At 34.3% G+C, this 23,643-nt stretch overlaps 2 protein-coding genes across 3 annotated transcripts; one reads left to right on the forward strand and one right to left on the reverse strand.

Moving 5' to 3' along the window:
- Window positions 1-1,049: 1,049 nt before the first annotated feature.
- On the forward strand, window positions 1,050-3,206 carry LOC120086776 (high mobility group B protein 9-like). The gene is made up of 6 exons (XM_039043571.2): window positions 1,050-1,495; window positions 1,664-1,742; window positions 1,812-1,974; window positions 2,065-2,163; window positions 2,356-2,714; window positions 2,791-3,206. Exons 1-6 carry the CDS (start codon window positions 1,230-1,232, stop codon window positions 2,908-2,910), a joined length of 1,086 nt encoding a protein of 361 aa, XP_038899499.1. The 5' UTR covers window positions 1,050-1,229; the 3' UTR covers window positions 2,911-3,206.
- Window positions 3,207-7,574: 4,368 nt separating this feature from the next.
- Window positions 7,575-9,237, reverse strand: LOC120086404 (Ubiquitin-like superfamily protein). Of its 2 annotated transcripts, none has more exons than XM_039043032.2 (5): window positions 8,812-9,237; window positions 8,381-8,638; window positions 8,170-8,275; window positions 7,986-8,085; window positions 7,575-7,894 (listed from the first exon to the last, which is right to left on the reverse strand). In XM_039043032.2, the coding sequence occupies exons 2-5, from the start codon at window positions 8,610-8,612 to the stop codon at window positions 7,799-7,801; spliced, it is 534 nt and encodes a 177-aa protein (XP_038898960.1). In that variant the 5' UTR covers window positions 8,613-8,638; window positions 8,812-9,237; the 3' UTR covers window positions 7,575-7,798. The 2 variants fall into 2 exon arrangements, with proteins under 2 accessions (XP_038898960.1, XP_038898961.1); XM_039043033.2 differs by having other exon boundaries at window positions 8,381-8,641; window positions 8,812-9,216.
- Between the last annotated feature and the right edge of the window lie 14,406 nt (window positions 9,238-23,643).

The raw sequence follows: 23,643 nt of genomic DNA on the forward strand, positions 1-23,643 counted from the left end.
AAAAATATACATTGTAAAGTTAATAATAAGTTCAGGTTGGTTTTGGTCATTTTAGGTAAACCCATGAACCAACACAACTCATAAAAAATTCATTTATTTGAACCCAACCCAATTCAAATGAGTTGATAATCCAACCCAGGTTGGGTTGATCGATTTTTTTGGGTTATCGGGTTTTTTGAATACCCCTTTCTATAATTTAGAATTAGAACTTAGTTTATATGGTTTGATAAAACACTTGTAAATAGTCCTATGTAGAGACTATTTATGAGGTTATATTAAATCATAGAGACTATTTATGGGTTTTTATCAAACCATAAGAACTAATAACTTTTATCCGAGGTGAAACATAATCCATCCATAATAATCTAAAAAATGGACTACTTGTGTTTCATGATTGTAATAAAATATGGGACCCACCTCCAAATTTATAATCAAAACACACAAGGAATGAATGATGCTTAATCTGATTATCACTACTTTTATTATTATAGTAAGAGAATTATTAACATGGCACGGTTAATGTTACCTTCATTGATTGACTCTAAACAATAGAGGTAAGCAATAAAGGTAACGATAAGAAGACAATACAAAGTAAACAACATCAATTGTAATAAGATAATTACGTTGGCGATTGAGACCAATTACGATTGATCTATGAATAGAATTTTATTACAATGACACTAATTTTAATTAGTGATGGGTAAAAATAACCTAAAATAGGAAGAATGTAATTAAACTTTAATTAAAAGTTTGCATTTGAAATCCTAAGAAACCGATTGTGTAAGGTACATTTTAGTAAACTGGGGTCAGATCAGTGGTAGGAGTCATATTAACTCGTAGCCCCAAAAAGTGTGTTTCAAATATCTTCCCCCAGAGATATGCTTCAGAAACCCAAAAAGGAGTCCCCAGGTGCATGTCAACGTTTGGTCGCAGACCCCTTTACAAATCTGCAGACTTCGAATGACACGACTCACACACACAAACAAACAAATTTACAAAATTTACACTTACAAATTAATTAAATTATAATTAATTTCTCATTACATTACAACGACTTTCTTTTCCCCTTTTTGTTCACTGGTCTTTGCCCCCTTTCTTTTCAAAATCCTCTCAGAAAAAGCCAATTCTGCATAACAGTTGCCTTTCACGCTTCCAACCATCTTCTTTAATTCCAGCTTCCCCTCTCTTCCCTCTCTCTTTTAATTTAATTACTTTATCTTGGAAATCATATGTTCTTTAATACCATCATTACCTTTTCTCTTTCCTTTATTCTCTACTCTATTATCTCTCTCTCTCTCTTTCTTTCTACCTTCTTCATCTTCCTTTCTCTCATTTTTCCGGTCATGTCACCGCCGGCCACCACCAAAAGCTGGAACGGCGGCCTGGATAAACATTATCCTCCGCCACTCGCCACCCACGATGAAGTTATTTCCGACCCCATTGTTTTTTGGGACACTTTGAGGCGTTTCCATTTTATGATGAACACAAAGTTCATGTGAGTTATTTTTTCTCTCATAAAAATAGCTTCATAATATGGTATTAATGGTGGCTCCACAACCAAAAGACACCACACTTTTAACACTTTTCCTCTGTTTCCTGATGGGTACTTTTTACCTTTTTTTTTATTTTTTTTTATTTTTATCCCCCTTTCAATATTTTAAAGGATTCCTGTGATTGGAGGGAAGGAGCTAGACTTGCATGTTTTATATTCAGAAGTTACAAGAAGAGGAGGACATGAAAAGGTAAGTTTTAAGCCCTGGTTTTCCATTTTCAACAAAGCTTTTTTTAAATCTATTTTAATGGCGGTGTAGGTTGTTGCAGAGAAAAAATGGAGAGAAGTTGGAAGTGTTTTTAAGTTCTCTCCTACAACAACGAGTGCTTCCTTTGTATTGAGAAAACATTATCTTAGTCTTCTTTACCATTACGAGCAAGTTTATTTGTTCGGCCGGCAGGGCCCCATCTGTGTCCCTCAAGGTTTGCCTTTTTGTTCTTTTTTAACCTTTATCCATTTTCTCCCACGTCGGAATTTTCTTAAAGTCTGATTTGGCTTTTGTCTTTCTACAGCGCCATTTCCTCTTGGTAGCCCTACAAGTGAAAATGAATTGGCTTTGGTGGAATATACTCCCAAAACTACGTCGTTTTCCCCTGGTCCGCCTGCTGAAGGTGACAAAAACCTTTTAGCATTTACTTCTTTTAATTCCGTTCCTTTTCTTCGTGGGGTCAAGCAGTAAAGTTCCAACAGTTCCCACCAATGGCTTCTATGTAACCGACTGGGTTCAATAAATTATAGCGATTCTGACCATATTTTTTCATTTTCCTTTCTTGGGTTTATGTAAATTACTTGATATTTTTCAGTTACTGGAACAATTGATGGGAAATTCGACTGTGGTTACCTTGTGACGGTGAAATTGGGATCTGAGATTCTTAGAGGAGTTCTTTACCATCCAGAGCAGCCACCTCCGTCAGATCTCCGGCCTCAGTCTACCAATGCCATTGTACCGTATACCGGTGGCAGATATCGACATTCCGGTAGGCGGCACCGGAGGAGCCGGAGAAAGGGAGATCCAAACCATCCAAAACCAAACAGAAGTGGGTATAATTTCTTCTTTGCAGAGAAGCATTACAAGCTCAAATCTCTGTACCCAAACAGAGAAAGGGAGTTCACTAAAATGATTGGAGAGTCTTGGAACAATCTTAGCCCTGAAGAAAGGACGGTATGTCTTTTCAAGCATTTTTGTTCCCTTAGTTTCAAGAGTTGTCATAAACTTCTGTGGTTTGATTCTGTAATAGGTTTATCAAAACATTGGGCTTAAAGACAAGGAAAGATACAAGAGAGAGTTGAAAGAGTATAAGGAGAAAATGAGGCAGGCAAGTGATGTTGATGGAGTTTATTCAAAACATGGAGAGTAGCAGCAGAGGAGGAAGAAAATTCAGCAGTTTTTTTTTTTTTTTTTTTTTTTTCTTCTGGTGGGATTTGCTAAAGTTATATGATATATAGATTTTGTATCATATCGTATCATATCCCCTAACTTTACATGGCAAACCATAGGTTTGCATATCCATAGTGCTTGGCCACAAGTTTTTACAATCACTTACAAAAGTTACTCTTGGAACACTAGTATTTTATGGTTGCTTAGACCATCATTCACATTAACATATTTCAAGAATATTGAAACTTTTTGTTTCATTTATTCTTTTGACAATAATGTCCATTTTAGCCCTCAAATCTAGAACGTAAGATGTTCAACGAAGATCCTATTATTGAGCTTGAGCATAGAGGCTTCAACAAAATTAAAATAACATTAGTTTATTAAAAAAATGAAAATCTTTGGGCACTTTGCTGAAGGTTTCAAGGCAACTATTAAAGTAGAATTTGTTAGAATATCTAAGGTAATTAGGACTTGACATCGAATGGCAAGGATCTAAAAGCTATGTGATACAAAAGGATCTAAACTACGTGATTCAAATTTTTGTTTTAGATTACTACCACATTATTCTAGGTCACAATTTTCATTCAATATTCTAACGAATTTACTCTAATCATTGTTTTGAAATGTTTGTGAAAAGTTCAAAATAACACTATTAACTTTCAATGATTAAAAGTAGGTTATATTTCTAATTTGGTCCTATGGGTTGAAAAAAGTTAGAATTTAATTCTTGAAGTTTATAAATAGAATTTAGTTCATAAAGTTTATTGTAATGCCCCAGGCTCAAAATTTGGATCAGGATTCAGAATTCAAATTTAGCATCTAATTGTCCCGACATTTCTCTACATCCCTTATGACCTGGCTACGTTATACTTGTCTTGAATTGTTTCTAAGCAGTGTTTTCAAAGTGCAAGGCACATATCAAGGTGACAAGTCGATGCGAGAGGCGACATCCCTTATGACCTGACTACGTTATACATGCTTAATGCGAGAGGCGACAACAAGGCGATGCTCGAGCGAAGCGAGGTGCAATGAATAAATAAATAATATATGTAGAAGTAGAACATACGTTTATATAAAAATGTCAGCCTCAAAGATCAATAATAGTAATCTAATCAATAAAAATTAACAAAAATTTAAAAGTAAAAGTTTAAAACATGATCAAATGTCAAATTCAACATCTTTCCCATCTAAATATAAGGTTTCGTCCATTGCTCCTCCTTGGCCATTGTCTTAAATGTCTAATTCTTCTACATCGTCGTCCTCATCTTCATCACTAACCACTTGTATACTCAGTGTTTGCTTTTGAACTCTAAAAGTGGAGGCAGAGGCAGTTGACCTTGCTTTTGATCTAGTGCAACTCTAATTCCACTGTGCATTGATTTTGATCACTAGTAGACGTTGATTGAGATGCCTTGTATCAGATTCATCATCGCAATCATTTGATTTTGTAGGGATGCGATAGCTCTATTGCTTGCACCACCTTCTTTAATTATGAGTCGTTGATCGCTTTCCCTCGAATCTTTGTGATTCTTTAAAATGCGATCAAGTATATTTTTAGCCTTGTCATATGTTTTATCAAGTAGACCTTCAGCTGCTGTCGTGTTGGCTGCCGTCTGCGATGCAGGGTTCAAACCGTGATAGAAAATTTCCATTTGGAGACAATCAGGTACGTTATTGTGCGACAATCTCGCACCAGTCTTTTAAACCTCGCTGTTTAACACTATCGACATGTCTAAGTACTCGAATTAAGGGTTCGGATGCCTTTAAAGTGTAGACCACTGAGTTCCAAAAGGATGTCATCAAAACGGTATCAGCCGCTCTCCTTCCATTTGGATCTTTTGTCCATTTGGAAGTCGTCCATTTCTAAAAAATAAACATCTTTCTCAAGTTCGCTTTATTTCAGTGGGTACTTGCTAGGGTAAAAAACGATGTTGCAAAACGTGTAATTGCCAGTCTCATCAATTCATGTTGATTGGTGAACTTTCTCATCATGTTAAGTATGCACAAGTAATTGTAAATAAGACCAGTTAGTGCTACAGCCCTTTAAAGACATCTTTTGATCTGATCAATCTTTCCAATGTCCTCTAATATCAAATCTAAATAGTGGGCAACACATGATGTCCAATATAAATGTGACCACTTTGCTTCCAAATATTTGCCAGCTAGGATATAGTTTGAGGCATTATCAGTCACAACTTGGATAATATTCTCTTCTCCTATCTTTTCCACATGCTATTCAAGAGTTCAAATACTTTTTCTCCAGTTTTGATGTATGGAGATGCACCAATTGATTCTAAAAATAATATCCCAGCATCAGAATGTACTAAAAAATTTATCAGGGTTCTATCTCTTCTATCAGTCCACCCATCAAACATCAATGAGCAACCATTTCTTTTCCATTTAACCTTATGGTTACTCATTAAATTTTTTGTATGTTCTACTTCCTTTTTAAGCATGTCACTCCAGTGTCATAATAAAGAGGTATCAATCTAGGTCCAAATTATTCTATGACTTCAATCATTATTAAAAACCTTTTCAACCAAATTATTTTTAAGGGAATACCTGCTTGATAGATCCAATGCATGATAAATTAAACTGTAGCAACACATGATAAATTGAACTGTAGCATCTCTCCCTTCTTCGTTGTATTTTTCGGGGATGGTTGATTTGTTTAAACTTCTTTAATCTATTCTGATCATCAATGACCTTGGCTGGATTTGGATACATAAACTTATCCATTGCTCCCTTAGTTTGTGGTGGATTTACTTGCGATTGTGATTGAATTGCTCATTTTATAGATGTTTCGGTACTCATCCACATCCACCAAGTTCCATCTCATCTCAATCAATTATATTCAAATCATAAGCACCATAGTTAAGGAGAGCATTGCTTTCCTCCCTCTTTGCCTTTGTCTTCTTTTGATACTCTTTCAGTTCCTCTCTTACATTGGTTGAGCACTTCAAGCATTACTTTAACATTTCAGTTACCACAAACTAAGTGTTGTGATGCACGACAAATGCCACTCTTTGTAATTTTTCCACAAAACATACATTTGCATGTGTTCGTATCTTTTTCATTTTCTAATATGACATATTGCCAATCGGGATGTTTCCGTTTTAAACCATTTTTTTTAAAAAGCCTATTTTATAAATGTTTCAACTCAGAATTGAAATAAAAGAATACTGAAAAAAGATAATTTTTTTCAAAAACTAATCCTTTTCAAAAACAAGTTGAATATGAAAAGCAACAAGTAGTATACTGGAAAAAAAAAAAAAATCCAACCTTTTTAGTTGAAAAAAAAGTATACAAAAAAAAAAACTAATCTTAAATGAAAAAAAACAAGTTGAATATGAAAAACAAAAATAACAAAATCAACTTTTTGGTTGAAAAAAAAAGTATACTGAAAAAAAAAACAACCTTTTTGGAAAACAAGTTGAAGATATGCTCAAGAATTGGATGAGAACAAGTATAATGGAAAAAGAAGAACTAAAAAACCTTTGTTTTTTTCGGGGTTTTTTTTTTTAAAAAAAAAAAAATCTATAAACCCACTTCAAAAGCTGCCGAGAAGAACTCTTATGGGGAGAAAAAAAAAACTTACATTTCTGATTGCTTTTTCTACCCCTTATATAAGTGCAGCTGAAGAGGTTGAATGGAAAAACTAAAGAAAATTTCTTGTTTGAATGAAAAAAAACTAACCCAAATGTGGAGAATAGGGAGAGACCAACACATTTTCTTATAATGATTTTTGCTTTTGCATGGTATAAATGATTATGTATTATAATAGTAGGTTACATAGATTTGGTGGGCCTCTTTTACATGGGTTAAAGCGAGCGCCTCATTGAATTTGCACGCCTCAGCTACAAATGAGGTGCATGGGCCTCCGATTGCCTCACCTCTCACCTCAGGCACGCGTCCATATTTGCCTCAACATTACTGCTTCTAAGAGTGAAAGTTGTCCCACAAACTAACATGGATCCTTTCAACATGCTTGGATTGACCCAAGCTAAGCCCATTTTATTTTGGAGTTCTTATGATTGAGTCACCGAAAAGAAAGATGCATTTTCTTAGTATAGGTAGTAACTTCCAATTCTTTCAGGTCCTTACTTATGCTATACTTTCATATCCTTAGGATTACTCTCATTTAGATGTGATCTAAGTTTATTCATGTTCCTCACCTAACTCGAGACGTTACAATTATAACGAGAATTGTAATTACGAGGTTTATCAAACTGTAAGGACTTCTAAAATTATAATAAATAAATTCTAACTATTTCCAAACTATAAGGACAAAAATTGTAATTGGACCTCAAAAGAATTTTTAAAATAATGAGCAAGTTCAATGCAATTTTTTTTATAATTTAGTCTTAAAACATGAACAAACATGGTCAAGGGGAGAAAGAAAACAAGGGTACAGTAGCAAAGGAGTGAGTATTAGAAACAATGGATCACGAACACATAAAAGCATAAGAATGGGGTTGACAATATAGACTCATAGCAGCTAAATATGAACATCATTATGAGATAAAGTAGACCCTTTTGTTGGGCTTGGAGGAGCGTCTACCCTTAAATTTTAATCCAAAGTTTGTTTGTCTGTTCCAGTTATGAATGAAATAGCTTGATTCAATTTCCCAGTGACATCAGAGATTAACCAAATTTCTTCACAAACTAAGATGAGTTCAATACATAAACAATGAACAGAGCATTTGCAGGATTTGGGTTTCCCAGTCTAAAAAAAAAAAAAAAAAAGGAATTCGCTAATCATGTAGACATTCATACTGCAAGCTATACATTTGTACAAAAACTGTAGTGCGAACTCAAGCTTACTGAATTTGTGTTAAGAGAATCACCCTCCAAAGCATTCTGCTTGTTCATGCGCATTTGTTGAGACCATGAAAAAATCGGTGTTTTCTCCTCCTAGAATGCCTTCGAGAGTTCTTTGACATAACGTATGGGACAAAATGCACCTGCAACAAGTTTTTATTCATTGTATATCATGAATGAATAATTCAGCTTAAATAAATTTCTAATGCTTCAAACTCGTACAGAAAACCCAACCTGAGAATTGTTACGGATTCCAAAATCTTGAAGCACAGAGTTATCATCAAGTATCTTCTCGTTGTGGTGTGCTAAGCAAAAATTTGCCCACACATGTTTCCTGCAAATCCATTAGAGAAATACTTGTAATCAATGCACAATGATCATTGAACGATTGGCTGAGAGAGCTATCAAGAAAGTGTACCATGAAATGTGGCGATGCCCCATCTTGGATTGTTCCATATCGTTTACTTTCTTCTTGATCGCAAGCTTCAAGTCTTTCAACGTTGCGGAATTCATGATCGGCACGTCTAAAGAATAGAACGTGATGGTTAATCGAGTTTCGTTATTCATACAACAAAGTGTTTGTGAAAATGCCAGACAGAGAAAGAGGAACATTAGAAAAATGTGTTTACCAATGGCGGTGCCGTCTAGCTTAAGGACGGAGATGCGCATGGCGCTGCCCAATTCAAGGCTGATGAGAGTGTCGACGTGCGATAGGGTGGGATTCTTGGGGACATCGGCGAGAATAGGATCATCCAGCAGAGCAGCGAGAGTTGAATTTAACCTAACTTTCTTCACGTTGTTGCTGTGGTAACCTACCACATTCTCTTCATCTTTCTTTGATTCATCTCCGTCCTCCTTCATCGCTACACAATTTTGCCTCCAACAATCTTCTTTCATTTGGTTCAAATTTATTGATACCCAAACAAAACAAAACACTTCACTCAGCACAGTATTCTATTTCGAAAGCTTGTTTAAGTAAAATATTTAATTAAAATCCCAAACAACAAATTTCGAAAACTTCTTACACATATCAATCATTGACTAAACAATTAAATCTCACCTTAACTCACAGGGGAAAATTGACCGGACTGTTCGTCAGAGTTGGCGAATCTGAAAATTGTCTGCAGGGTTCCCAGGAGGTGACTGCCGTTTGGAACACTAACGTCTCGGCCAGCTTCCGTTCGCACCGCCGGATCCGTAACAGTAAGCGTCAGAGGCCATGGATCTTCGAGTGGCTGCCGATGGAGGTTAGCACCGCCGCCGTATGTCGGGAACTACTGCGCCGCTGTCGAAAGTAATCGCCACGGCCGTGGCCGTGGGTCGTCGCCGTCGGTGATTTGGGTGTGTAGTTGGTTTTTTGTGGCGTGGGTGAAACAGAAGGAGATGCGAAAGACGAGGGGTTTTCTTCGAGATTTGACCCAAACCCAAAAAAAAAAAAAAAAACCACCTTTACCAATCCATAATTAAAACAAGTGTAACTATAACGAGATTTTATAATGGAAATGAATCCCAATTCCCGCCAAAATAAATATAGGTACAATAGTCTATCACTATTAATTAAGAGTCGTTTGGATTAAGATTTTATAGATGTCCGTGAATAAAGATATCTCAAAATGGGTTGGGAATTAAGGACATGATGTTTGGTTATGTCTAGGGGTGTTCAAATAACCCGAACAATCCGGACTACCAAACCAAAATGTAAAGGTTGGATTTGGTTGGGTTAATTTTGTTTTTGGGTTGGGTTGGGTTGAATTTTTTTATTTTTATTGGGTTGGGTTAAAAAAAATTCTGGGTTGACCCAATCCAATCCGAATTATATATATATATATTTCTCTTTGTTTAAAGTTTAATTTATTTATATTATTAATTTTTTAATTTTTAATATTTTTCTTTTAAAATTGTTATGATATTTGTTTTTTTTTTTTTTAAAGTTTACGATAAATATCATCATAGATATTTGGTATTTAGCATATTTATTTTATGAGATTTTAGTTATTAGTCATGTGTTGTATATAAATTTACATATTTTTCATTAAAAATAAAAAAAATAAGTTATAACCCGATAACTCAACCCAACTCAACCCGAATTTTAAGGGTTGGGTCTGGGTTGGGTTGGAAACTTTATTGGGTGATTTGGGTTGTCAATCGAACCAACAAAAAATACGTTTAACCCAACTCAACCCAACCCATGTACACCCTAGTTATGTCTGAAAACGTGTTATACTTTTTATGCCATTATAAAATATAAAATTAATAATAATTAATTTTAATAATTAATTTTCATTTGTTAATTTATTTTCATTACATCAAGTTATTAAATCAATTTTAAGCCATTAAAATTTAACTAAAATTTACCCACCATACTCCAGTTTAATATATTTATTATCAATTAAATTTTTTATATTGAACATTTATATTATCAATTTTGATTTAAAATAGTGATAATTGATTTAAATATTTATTTTTTCTACAGTTTTGTTAATTGAAGAGTTAATTAAAAAATTATTTAATGTCAATTATAAGCCTTATTTATATATATAAAAGTTGATATAAACTAATTGATTTTAAATCATCAAAAAAAAAATTAATTTTAAAAAAATAACTATGATTATAGATTAAAACTAGAAGTATAAGTGTACAAAATTATTTAATTAAAAAAATTAACTTATTTTACTATTAGTTACTTAATTAATATTTTTTAAAGACTAATTAATAATTTTAATAAATAATTTATGATGTTAATATATACTTACAATAAAAAGAAATTTAAGCAAATATAATTATGGTTATTCATATTTTTTTAAAAAAAGATTATGATTTTTCATATTAATTCATAATAATAGAATAAATTATTATATTAACATTATTATTAAACAAATTAATTATATATGTTAGTTATAAATTTAATTTAAACATATTTATAAAAATTAAATAAATCAACCAATATCAATAGAGAAGAAAAACAAATAAAACGAAAATATAAAAAGTGAGAGAGAAAAACCATTGTAAATAGAGAAAAATATCTATTTGGGTGGTTATGAAAAACCTCAATGGATGACAATTTGAAATGTTTTAGAATAAGATATTCTCATTATCAAGGTTAAAAATTTATTACCAACATGATAAAATATTATAAGATATTCTCATTCCAAAGTTAAAAATTGTACCATACATGATAGAATATCATTTTCCATTCTCACTTCTTATTTCCATGAACCAACGGACTATAAGATAAAAGGTGGCAGATTTGTAATGATAACTTACCTTGATTTATTACATTTCAACTCGGTAATTGTGGATTTGCAAGGTGAACTTCTCAAATTCCCATAGTTACTGAAGAATATTATAGTTTTCATTTTACCAAAATTTTAAAAGTATTTGAATTTAGATTTTCATAAATTTGGTTTCAAACAAAAATCTAATTTGAAAACTATTTTGATTTTTATATTTTTAAAAGTTATTTTTTTTGGTTTCTTTTGATTCTCACCCGAAACTCTAAAATATAAAATCATGTTTTAGTTTAACTTACTCCATAACTAGGATCATAATGAAGACTTAGAACGAAATTAGTATTTATTATCATGAACTTAGTTGAATGGTAATTAACGTGGTTTTTTTTTTTTTAAAGATAATTGATATGATCTTTCATCCTAAATATTGGTGGTCCATCCTCATTTTCGTAGTTGTTTTATTTAAAAATAGAGCTTGCTTCTTGTGTTTTTTTCATGGTTGAAAAGTTAGTGATCACATTAGGGCCAAAATTAATTTTGGTCTACAAAACTCATCAACCCAACTCCACCAAAAAAAAAAAAAAGAAAAAAAAAGACTTATGTGTTCTGTATAGGTGACTTTCTTTTTTGAGCTATTGCAAGTGTGTTGACTTTATTTAGACATTTGTAACTTTTATTTATTTTTTTTAAGAACAACCTTTGCTATTTTTATTTGAAGCATCATTAGATCGCGGAAGAGATACACTTAAAAGATGAACCAACGCATCAAGTTCAGTCTGATGATAAGTAAGATCACGAAAACAATGTTCAAGGTACGAGACTCAGAAACCAGAATGTGAAAGATGCGAGTCTCAAGCTCAGTAGGAATCAATAGTCCACCTTTCAGTACCTGCAAATCCTCAAGGAGAGGAATGTCAGAACTCTTGAGAGGATGGATGTTACAATGTCAGGGACATGGGAATCTTGAAATGTAGCATCCCGGGTTCTAGATAAATTCAATTTAATTTTCTCAAATTATTGGATTTTTATGTCCTTTAATTTTGAAATTTTTGAGGTCAAAATTTAGATAATTGAGTTATTTTGATTAGTTCGATTTTAATTTTGGATTTTATTTAGGAGAAGATTTGAATTTTGGGATTTAAAATAGATCTTGAAATTTAATTTCAGTGATATCTATTAGGATTTTGAATTTTGAAGGACTTAAATTGTGAGAGATAATTGCAATTTAAAATTTAGAAGATTAATTTTAAGTTGGGTTTAGAAAGAGTTATGAAATATAAATAAGGGGTTGTTTGGGGCACTAAGATGATATAGGATGTAGGGAGTTATGATGTTTGGGAAGTTCTGATCAAGTATGTTCAAGTACTGAGATGATATACGATACACGGAAGAAAAATGATGGTGAGATACGAAACAGGTTCCAAAAATGAGCCCACAAATAACTAAAATCGGTGAGATAGTATAATGGGCCTCCAAACACTGAGATGATATAGGATGTGGGGATATATCTAGGGTTGGCAGAATTCCCCGTGGGGATCGGGGAATCCCCGGTTTGACTGGGTATTGGGTCAAACCGGACCCCGACCCTGACTCTGACCCCGACCCCGATCCCGATTTGATATATTTATATTTTTAATATTTTATAAATATATATTTATAATATATAAAATAACTTATTTATATGTATGTTTATAATGTATAGACTTTGTTGTAAAGCCCAATATTAAATATCTAAATTCTAAATCTAAGCCCAAATTTTAATCAAATTTTAAATAAAATTTTAATTAAAAAATGGAGAATCCACACGGGGAATTAGTAGGGGAATCTCCATGGGAAAACAGGGAATGGGGCCCGCGGGGACCTTGTTTCCATACCGAGGAATCCCCGCCCCCGTCCCTACCTTCAAATGGCGGGGACGGGGGCAGGGATGAGAGAGAATTCCTTCACGGGGCCGGAGACGAAGGACGCCCCCTCGCCCCGTCCCGGCCTCGTTGCCAATCCTAGATATATCATCTCATGTTGAACCCCTAAGTATATATGTTTGAAATTGGAATCCAAATAGATTTGGATATTAAGGAAAAGAAAAGGATTTTTTTTTAATATTTATTTGAGGTTCTGAAATTTAATAAGGAATAGGGAAAGTTGTATATTTATATATATATTGGAGTTTAGGGTTTGGAGAAAGAAATAGATTAACATATATATATACACATATATTGGGTTACCTCGGTAAACATGAAAGTAAACAAAAAAAACAAAGAGAAGAATTCTACCAATGACCTCTTCCTAAAAACTTTTCTACCACGGACCTTTTCCCCATACGAAATTTCAAAATTACCCCTAGTTTTTAAAAAGCCTTCAAACCGTTTGGTGAACGTGCCTCTACGAATATGTTAAACGAGCATTTAAATATTACCAAGTGATCAGATAGAGATTACTAAGCGATCATATAGAGAATACTAAGCGATCGTTTAGCGAAATGTTATGTGATCGTTAAGATATCCATCATGCGATCGTCTGGCTAGCTGTTACCCGATCGTTTAGTTTTTGTTATACGATCGTTGAGATATCTATTATGCAGTCGTTTAGATATCTGTTATGCGATCTTATAGTTTTTGTTAAACGGTCGTTTAGGTTTTGTTATGTGATCGTATAGAGAATACTAAGCGATTGTTTGGCTAAATGTTACGCGATCGTTTAGTTTTTATTATACGATCGTTGAGATATCTATTATGCGATCGTTTAGATATATGTTATGCGATCGTATAGTTTTTGTTAAACGATCGTTTAGGTTTTGTTATGCGATCGTTTAGAGAATACTAAGTGACCGTTTAGATATCCATTATGCAATCATTTGGTTAACCGTTACGCGATCGTTTAGTTTTTGTTATACGATCATTGAGATATCTATTATGCACGTTCAGATATCTTTTATGCGATCTTTTTTTTTTAACCATCGTTTAGGTTTTGTTATGCGATCGTTTAGATAAATTTGTGCTAAATTTGTAGAATACAATTGGTGTTGTACATTTAACTAAGAAAATAAATAACTAAGCGATCGTTTAGATAAATTTGTGCTGAAATTACATATTGTATAGTATAATTGGTGTTGTATAGAATATAATTGGTGCTAAAATTACATATTGTATAGTATAATTGGTGTTATACAAAATATAATCGGTGCTAAAATTACATATCGTATAGTATAAATTTGTACATTATAATTGGTGCTAAAATTACATATTGTATAGTATAATTGGTGTTGTACATAAAAAAAATAAAGCGAAAGTTACATATTGTTTAGTCTAGATGGGCCAGTGCCAGGTGTTATCAATGTTTGTCTGCATGTTTTCTTGTTATGTCCTCTCTGACCACATCGTGTACACCTATATATTTATCGTGGCTCCTCTCCAATTGAAGGCATTCTAACGGTTTGATGTCGGCCTACACCTACTACCTTTTATGGTGGTAGAATTGGTTCAAAATTTGGGTTCACTATTCCGACCAAACCAAACTTCACTTCGGTCATCCCCCAAGTTACATGGCTCAATATGATAATCAAGTGAAGACATGATATAAATTGGATTAGGTTAATTGGTTGGATTGCAATGCTGGTGTATTCCATGACTTTCACAAGGTGTAACTGATACAAATAACGACATATGGGATGCCTCACTGCCTTCTAAAAAGAAGCTAAGATCTTCATCGTCGACTATGTCAATTGGGGGAGCTGGGACCAATAGATTGTAGCAACATTTGATGTGCATATCAAACATATTCGTATCGATATTCAGTCGTTGGTACATCATACTTACTAATTCACAGACTGTTATATCATTTCTAACTTCTAGACCTTTCATATGACCACCAACATAATTTCTTCCGTACTCATCCCAATCCCCACCAAATCGTACAAAGATGCGAAGTAGCGCCATTAATCTACAATTGGATAATAAATCATTGATAAGTGAACAATTGTGTATAAATTACTATGCGATCGTATATAAATTACTACACGATTGTATATAAATTACTACACGATCGTATAGTAAACAATTGCATAATAATGTCTAAACGATCATATAGTAATATATAAACGATCGCATAGTAATGTATAAACGATCGTATTGTATAAATTAGTACACAATCGTTTATAATTTACTATGTGATCGTGTATAAATCACTATGCGATCGTGTATAAATTACTACACGATCGTGTAGTAAACGATTGCATAGTAATGTATAAACGATCGCACAGTGATGTATTAATGATTGTGTATATATTACTACATGATCGTTTATAATTTACTAAACGATTGTGTATAAATTACTACACAATCATTTATAATTTACTATACGATCGTGTAATTTACTACACGATCGTTTATAATTTACTATATGATCGTATTATAATTTATCAATGATCGTGTAGTAATTTATACACGACCACATAGTAAACGATTGCATAGTAATGTATAAATGATCGCATAGTAACGTATACACGACCACATAGTAATGTATAAATGATCATCCAGTAATTTAATGCTAAACAACACTTATTATGAAAGTGATATGGGAAAAGAAATCGTACATTGAATGAAGGGCTGAAGAAATCGTTGAAGCAAGAAGAAATGTGGACTGAATCCGAAAATGAAAGCTATGAGAGAAAGCTACGAGAGAACAATGAGAGAATTTCGTGGGGAGTTAGACGACAGAAAGTGAATAATGATCGTGACGTTCCATTCTCTTTAGAATATTAATTGGGAATAAATTTTTTGGTGGAATGTTGATGGTATATTGAATGCACATTGAATGAAGGGCTGAAGAAATTGTAGAAGGAAGAAGAAATGTGGTGCGGTCTGAAGGCTGAAGAAAACTGGGGGTAATTTGAAATTTCGCATGGAGAAAAGACCAGTGGTAGAAAAGTTTTAGAAAGAGGTCATTGGTAGAAAAGTTTTTAGGTTTTGGGTCATTTTGTGAAATTTTCCCGTTGTGAAACCAGCCGCCTACCGCCGTCTCTCTCTCCCCCTGGCTAACAACTTCCCACCACCGTCATTCTCTCTCTCCCTCCCTCGTCGATAACCGCCCTGCCATGTTGACTTCTGTTCATGCTGTTCCAATTCGTTCGCGCATAGGCCGCTTGTTCGTGGAGCTTTTTTGCCATGCCAAACTCGGCATCCACGCTGTCTAGTCACTGCCAATTCGTGCGCCATCAGCCTCCTTTGCTCGTCAGATTATTTGGATTTTGTAAGTGAGGCCTCCTTCTTCAAGATTTGATGAATCTCTTTGAGATCTTGGTTAGTTTTGAATACCTATCAAGTTTTGGCATGGAATTGACGATACTCGTAATGTTTCGGACCTTAGATTGAAATTCCAAGGTGTTTAAGGTCACGACTCAATAAGATTGAAGCGGCTTGGCACGTTCTTGGTAAGTATTAAGGTTTCGAAACCATTCTTTGTTGTCAATAATTGCTGAAATTTGGGGATTCTAATTCTTAGTTTGATGGTTGGTTTAATTTTAATTTAGGAGAGTTTAGTTGAGATTCTGAGGCGTTTCTAGCAAGCTGTCCAGTAGTTTTAAGGTGATTTTGGCAAGTTTTGGGTAAATAATTTGGAGATGGTTGGAGTGAATTTTGTATGTTTTGGAATTGGCCTCAAAAGTTGAAATTGAACGTTGTATTTTGCATTAGGATCTTGATCCAAGATTCTTAAGCATAGAAGGGGATTATTTTTTCTTTTATTTGAGCTTAAGCCTTGAGGTAAGTGATACTATTACTGATGCCTTCGTGTCAGGCGCCCTAATTTAAATTTATGTGATACTCTTTAGGTTGCATGAATGTTATGAGAATTTTGAGCATGTTTGGATCTATATGATATATTATAAATTGTGTTGTGGGTTTACTCATGAAATTTATGTACGCGATGCATGATTTGACCAGTAGGGATAACCTTCTTGCCTTGACGCATATTTTATTTCAGGGGACCAACAAGTTTAGTTTCATGTTTTGACGATGTGCCAGTAGGCCACCAAACATGCGTAAACCGACAGATTCACGTTCATGTTTCTTTTTCATGTTTGACGGTGTGCCATCAGGCCACTAAACATACGAGTTAAGGTTAGATAGGTTATCCCCTTAATTTGCCATTCAAGAACGGTTATAATGTGCTTGACCCACTAGCCTAAGCATTAACTGCATGTGAAACCTAGTCTGATCCCGGTAATGGGGTCACTTACTGAGTATTTTATACTCAAACTTTATGTTTACATGTTTTTCAGGTAAGGGCAAGGATACTCAGGCGACTGACAAGAGAAATCTATGACAGTGTCAAAGAAACTAAACAGAAGCTTCCGCATTTGAGTTCATATGTCCTTTTCATGTTCTACAGTTTCTTTCATGAACTTGATTTTGAAAAAGATTTAGGTGTTAGAGATTTTCATTTTCAATATTATAAAATTTATGTTTTAAAGGTACCCGACCCAGGACGTTATTAAATTTTGAGCAAAAACTTTTGTTTTAATTCTTTACTTAATAAAACAGTATTTTCTAGTTTTAATTGAAAATGTCTTTGTATAAATATATGCATGCACGAGGTAACAACCCTATCATGTATTTTAGATGGTCGGGTCATTAAAATTGTAATCAGAGCCCATGTTTTCGATTATGTAGACAAGCTTACTTGATAAGTTCAGATTGTCTTTTTTGGTTATCTATGGATTCTTCGCCATCGCCAGGTTGTCCCTTAAGAAGAGACTTTAAAATATTATGCACTCTTATGTTAAATTTATGACCATGATGGACAAGTTTTCCTGCTGAAGAAATTATTAAAGTTTGATTACGAATGATTGCTAGGAAATGGTATGTGTTAGAGGAAGAGGCAGTCATAAGAGTACCAGAGGGGAGGGAAACCGCGAAGGACAAGATCCGACGGTTCAAGATTAAGATCGAGTTTAAGATCAGGATCCACATATTCAAGATTCACAAGTTTAAGATCCTTTCGTGCTAGAGGATCCTCTATTGCCTAGAGATCCTTCTGGGTTGGGATGGCCAAGAACTCAGACATGGAGATGAACCCGGGCTACGACCGTGCCTCTGTAGACACAGAATTCCCCAGCTGTTCTAGTCGAGTATGCTGCTATGGCTGCGGTAACAGGTCAAGCTGTTAAAACGACCTTATTGTGTCAAATAAGGGAGATTATGGCAGAGTAGGTAGCCCAACAAACCCAGACACAGCAGACACTATCCCTGCAGTTTCAGACGCCGCAAGGGCATACTCAGAACCATATACAGAACCAGAATATGTTAGATCTTTCAGTGGAGGCCAAACATTTACGGGATTTTAGGAAGTATAACCCTCCTATGTTCAACGAGCAACTAAAAGACCCAACTAAAGTGGAACTGTGGTTGTCCACTGTGGAGACAATTTTTTGTTATATAAAGTGCCTTGAAGATCAGAAACTCAGTGCACCATTTTTCTACTCATTGAGAATGCACAGTGTTAGTGGCATTCGACAAAAAGAATGATACAAACTAATTGTGGACTAGTGACTTGGGACCATTTCAAGGAACGGTTCAATGAGAAGCACTTTTCTGCTAGTGTGAGGTACATGAAACAGATGGAGTTCATGAACTTGAAATAAGGGTCCATGACCGTAGAAGAATACGAGGAGGAATTTGATAGACTATCCTGCTTCACCCTTGATTTGATGTGCATAGAGGCAAAAAGGGCTAAGAGTTTTGTTGAGAGACTACGGGATGAGGTATGAGGCATTGTGCAAGCTCTAAAGTCGATTACCTATGCTGCCTATGAGGGTAAGAGTTCTTGAAATCTTTAGCTGTGGAACCCACCCCGAGCTAAAAAAGGAAGGAAGATTAGAAGGCTTTCGATCCTTAGTCCCAACAGAAGAGTCAGAACTCAGATAGGTCATTTCGATACTTGGCAGTTGGTCTCCAAGTCGAAAATGGTAGAGAGAAGCTGACCAATGTGTAATTCTTGTGGAAGGCGTCACTGGGGATGATGTTTGGCTAGTTATGGGTTTTGCTTTCATTGCAAGCAAGAAGCGCACACAGTAGGAATATGCCTTAATAGAAACACACCAGGTCCGAAAGACAATCTATAAGCCATGGACAGAGGGATTCGAGTAAACACCAGCAAAAACAAGGTCATGTTTATTCTACCACTTGGCAGGAGGCCGAAAAGTCAGGCATTATAGTGACAGGTACGCTTTCAATCTTGAGACATTATACGTTGGTGTTGTTTGATTCTGGATCATCTCATTCATTCATGTCATCAATATTGTAAAGCATGCCATGTTAGAGTTAGAGCTTTTGCACTATGTTTTATCAGTTTCTACTCTGTCTGGAGAAATTATGTTAGTGAAAGAAAAGATAAAAGCATGTTAGATCAAAATAGTGAATCGTACGCTAGATGTGACTTTAATAGTCTTAGATATGAATTAGTTTGATGTAATATTAGGCATGGATTGGTTGGCTACTAACATTGCTAGTATAGACTGCTCCCGTAAGGAGGTTATTTTTAACCCTCCTACGGGAACTAGCTTTAAGTTAAAAGGAGTCGGAACCGTGGTATTGCTCAAAGTCATTTTGGCTATGAAAGCCAATAGGTTGGTTAACCAAGGTATTTAGAGTATTTTAACTAGTGTGGTTGACACCAGAGAGGCTGAGGTCTCCCTGATTCCAAAGCTCGTAATAAAATATTATCCAGATGTTTTTCCAGAGGATTTTTTAGGGTTGCCACCACATATAGAGATAGACCTTGCTATCGACTTAGAGCCAGGCACAACTTCTATCTTGAAAGCTCGATCTAGAATGGCTCTAACAACATTGAAGGAGCTCAAGATTCAGTTGCAGGAATTGCTCGATAAGGGTTTCATATGACCCAGTGTGTCACCTTGGGGTGCACCAGTATTATTTGTGAAGAAGAAAGATGGGTCGTTGTGCCTGTGCATTGACTACAGAGAATTGAATATCATTACTTGAGGATAAAGAATAGTGATATTCCCAAAACTGCATTCCATTCTAGATATGGACATTATAAGTTCATTGTAATGTCGTTTGGCCCGACGAATGCCCCTGCAGTATTCAAGGACCTGATGAATAGGGTATTCAAGGAATTTCTTGACACCTTTGTGATAGTTTTTATCGACGATATCTTGGTTTGATTTAAGACAGAGGTAAATCATGAGGAACATTTACGAAAAGTTTTGGAGACTCTAAAGGTGAAAAAGTTATATGCTAAGTTCTCCAAATGGGAGTTTTGGTTGCAGCAAATGTTCTTTTTAGAGTATGTGGTGTCAAAGCATAGAGTATTCATCGACCCTGCAAAGATTAGGGCAGTAACGTGCTGGCTTCGTCCCACCATCGTCAGTGAGGTGTGCAGTTTTCTGGGGTTAGCAGACTATTTTTGTCGATTTGTTAAAGGTTTTTCTCGCGTAGCTACTCATTTCACTCATTTGTCAAGAAAATGGGCTTCCTTTGTTTGGAGTAAGCCTTGTGAAGATAACTTTCAGGATCTTAAGTAGAAGTTGGTTTTTGCACCAATTCTAACAGTAGTAGATGGATGTGAAAGTTTCATTGTTTACGGTGATGCCTCCAAGAAGGGTTTGGGGTGTATGTTGATGCAGCGGTGCAAAGTGGTTGTTTATGCCTAGGTCATCACTTACTCCAAGTTCAATGCTTAAATGATGCTCTGATACCAATTGTTGGAGTATACTAGCAAGCAATAGAAGCAACAAGGATCAATAAGCATTCTAATTCATTAATTTTGGCTATAAATTAAGCATGCTCATAAACTAATAAGAGGGTTTCAAGACATTTGTAGAACCACTTGAATCTCGAATTCAGCTACAAATCTTCTCCAAATCTACTTGTGAACCACCTCAAGGCCCTCCCTACAATTCTCTAGAGCCTTAGATTGAATTGTGGGACTCAAAATAAGCTCGAATAAAGAAATTTGGGAGAAGAAGCTCAGTGATGCACCATTGAAGAACACCTTCTTCAACCTCAAGTTCTTCAATAAAAACTTTTTAAGTGCTTCAGTTTGCATGCCCGATTTCCACTTCAATTTTTCCTATTTATTGCATGACTATCATGCAATGAAGATTGCTGCATGAAGAGCAATCATGCTTGAAGATTGACTCAATGAATTTGGTAGGAAATAAGTGAGCTACTTGATAGTGAAAGTGGAGATCTCCCACTTTTTCCATTTTCAAGTTTTCAATTTTGTTTTATAAATTGATTTCCAAAATCAATTTTGTTTTCAAAATTGAAAAACTTTATTAATTTTTCAAAATTAATTTTCTAATAAAATTAATAATAAATAAATAAATAAATAGTTTAATTAATTCAAATTAATTAAATATCAAATATTAAATTAATTTTACAAAAATTCTTCCATCATGAATCCCTATTCATGAATTTAATATTTAAATATTAATTGATTCTTCAATTCCGTTTAATACCATAATTAAATGCGTAATTATATCACATATAATTATTAATTTCCTTAATTTTAATTTGAACGTTTCAAATTAACTTATCACACTACTCTAAGGCTAATCCATTTATAAGCTAGTAGAGAACCTTATGGACCTACAAATCATGGGCTCTAACGATCCGAGATTAATTGGCTAAATTCTTTACACCAAATTAACCCTCAGTCTTTAATTACTATGTCAAATGTTTGTTTTATCCCGAGATTACCTCTTGTTCTTTAAGTTTCACTGATCCTTTAATGAACAATTGGTTTATGATTCAATCAACAAATTGAGTCCCTCTCGGGCCAATGAGAGGGTAGGGCCCCTTGTTCAAGACCCGGAGTCAACACTTAAGGGAAAAATCTCTCTACTATCTCTGAAAGCGGGTAGGAATGAATTCCATCTTGCACCCTATGTCCCCAGCTATCTACCCGGTCTTACCCCTAAAATGGAGGTTTATTAAGCCGGTGCTGTTAAGCCAACCCTCACCTATGCAAATCTAAGGATAATCTCGAATAAATAGAAGTTCATAGTTAGCTCAGGATTAAGTTCAAGTTACTTAGGTCATCACTTTGAATAGTCAGTCTTAAACAGTAAACAACATTATAAAGTAAGAATGATTGATTTCGCGGTCCAATCTTTTACAAACCCATTGCATAGGATGCCTTCACTCCTTATGTCATAACATGTACGAATTAGGATCACATCGTCTGTAGCACTTTACAACTTCTTCTAACAACTATAGAGTGGGCCGCATCCGATAGTGTTACCAGAATAAGACACCCAACCTCATTCATATACTATAGATCATTTTGACTATTTACTCTAACTAAATCCACTTTTATGCCTCCACATAAAGTTCAAGTACTCATGTAATTTTCATGGATCTTTTAATTTATAGGATTTATTTTGTTCCACTTTTATGTCTCCACATGAAGTTCACGTAGTCATATAATAGTCATGGATCTTTTAGTTTATTGGATTTATTTCTAAAACGAAATAATCAATTCATATATTCAATAACAACTTATTTAATTTTTAGAATAAGTTTTATTGTTTATAGGACATAAAACTCAACAAACTCTCACTTGGACTAAAACTCCAGTGGTAACATATATATCTGAATATATAATACCGAGTTTTTGAGTTTTTACAAAGAAATACAATAAACTAGGGCATCACATACCCATGGTTTACCATTCGGTATCCCATACTTGATTTTTCTACCACTTGCCTTAGGTTATATACCTGGTATTCCTAGTCTTACTAAGAGATTCTCAAACATTTTAGCCGAGAGAATCGCTGTAAACATGTTAGTGTACAATAGACTTTTTATTAAACTATATGGGGAATGCATCTTATTGTGACAACACTTGTTTCTCAATAATGGCTAGGAAGTCATACATTTCTCCTACTACGTCGAGGTACTCTCAACTCTTTGAGTTAGATGCATTTGACCTGTCTGAAACAACTTTTGTTTACAGTGTCAGTTCAATAACTCTTTATTAATATATGCAAGCTTATATGGAAACAAATAATACACGGTGATCTCGAACAATATTCTAACACTTAAGGGTTCAATATTAACACTTATATCGATCTTTTAAAATTTTTGAATTATGTAAACAAGTTTTACATACATAAACGGCTTTTATGAGTTCTCCATATCTCATATGGGTTTCAGAAATACCTTAAAATTAGAATGATGTTGGGAAAAACAATCAAGGAAATTAAAAAAATTTCATTGGATTTCATGCTCTATCAAATAAACCTAGAAATCTCAAACTTTCTATACTTTTACCCAATCGAAGTATTTCAGCTTTATTTTACTTAACAAGTTTTGTATACTTTGAACTTTTCAAGTGTTCTAAACTTAGCACTTAGGTTAAATAACAACTTGCCTTTATTGATTTCTAGCCGTTTTAAATATCTGAATATTTACAAATGACTTTTAGCTAGGTTGTTTCTAACAAAAATTGCTTTGCAATAGAACAAATATAACTTTCACTAGTGAACATTTCATTTACAAAAATATATACAATATGTTCTTTACAATAAGATAAAAATAACAAAAGCAGATAAAATTATCTTCAGACAGCAACATCTCCTACTGGTCATGTTGAGGACAACAAGCAATCTTCAGGAACTAGTTTCCCTGTTTTGCTTT

The sequence above is a fragment of the Benincasa hispida genome, chromosome 9 (genome assembly GCF_027475165.1).
Source record: "Benincasa hispida cultivar pf3 chromosome 9, pf3_genome.v1.1, whole genome shotgun sequence".
Classification (NCBI taxonomy): domain Eukaryota; kingdom Viridiplantae; phylum Streptophyta; class Magnoliopsida; order Cucurbitales; family Cucurbitaceae; genus Benincasa; species Benincasa hispida.

Coding starts and splice junctions, on each gene's coding strand:
- LOC120086404 (XM_039043032.2), bottom strand. CDS start 8,612: ATGAAGGAGGACGGAGATGAATCAAAGAAAGATGAAGAGAATGTGGTA. Junction 8,086..8,169: donor GGGCATCGCCACATTTCATG/GTACACTTTCTT, acceptor ATGGATTTGCAG/GAAACATGTGTGGGCAAATT. Junction 7,895..7,985: donor GAATCCGTAACAATTCTCAG/GTTGGGTTTTCT, acceptor AACTTGTTGCAG/GTGCATTTTGTCCCATACGT.
- LOC120086776 (XM_039043571.2), top strand. CDS start 1,230: ATGTTCTTTAATACCATCATTACCTTTTCTCTTTCCTTTATTCTCTAC. Junction 1,496..1,663: donor ATGATGAACACAAAGTTCAT/GTGAGTTATTTT, acceptor AATATTTTAAAG/GATTCCTGTGATTGGAGGGA. Junction 2,164..2,355: donor CCCTGGTCCGCCTGCTGAAG/GTGACAAAAACC, acceptor GATATTTTTCAG/TTACTGGAACAATTGATGGG.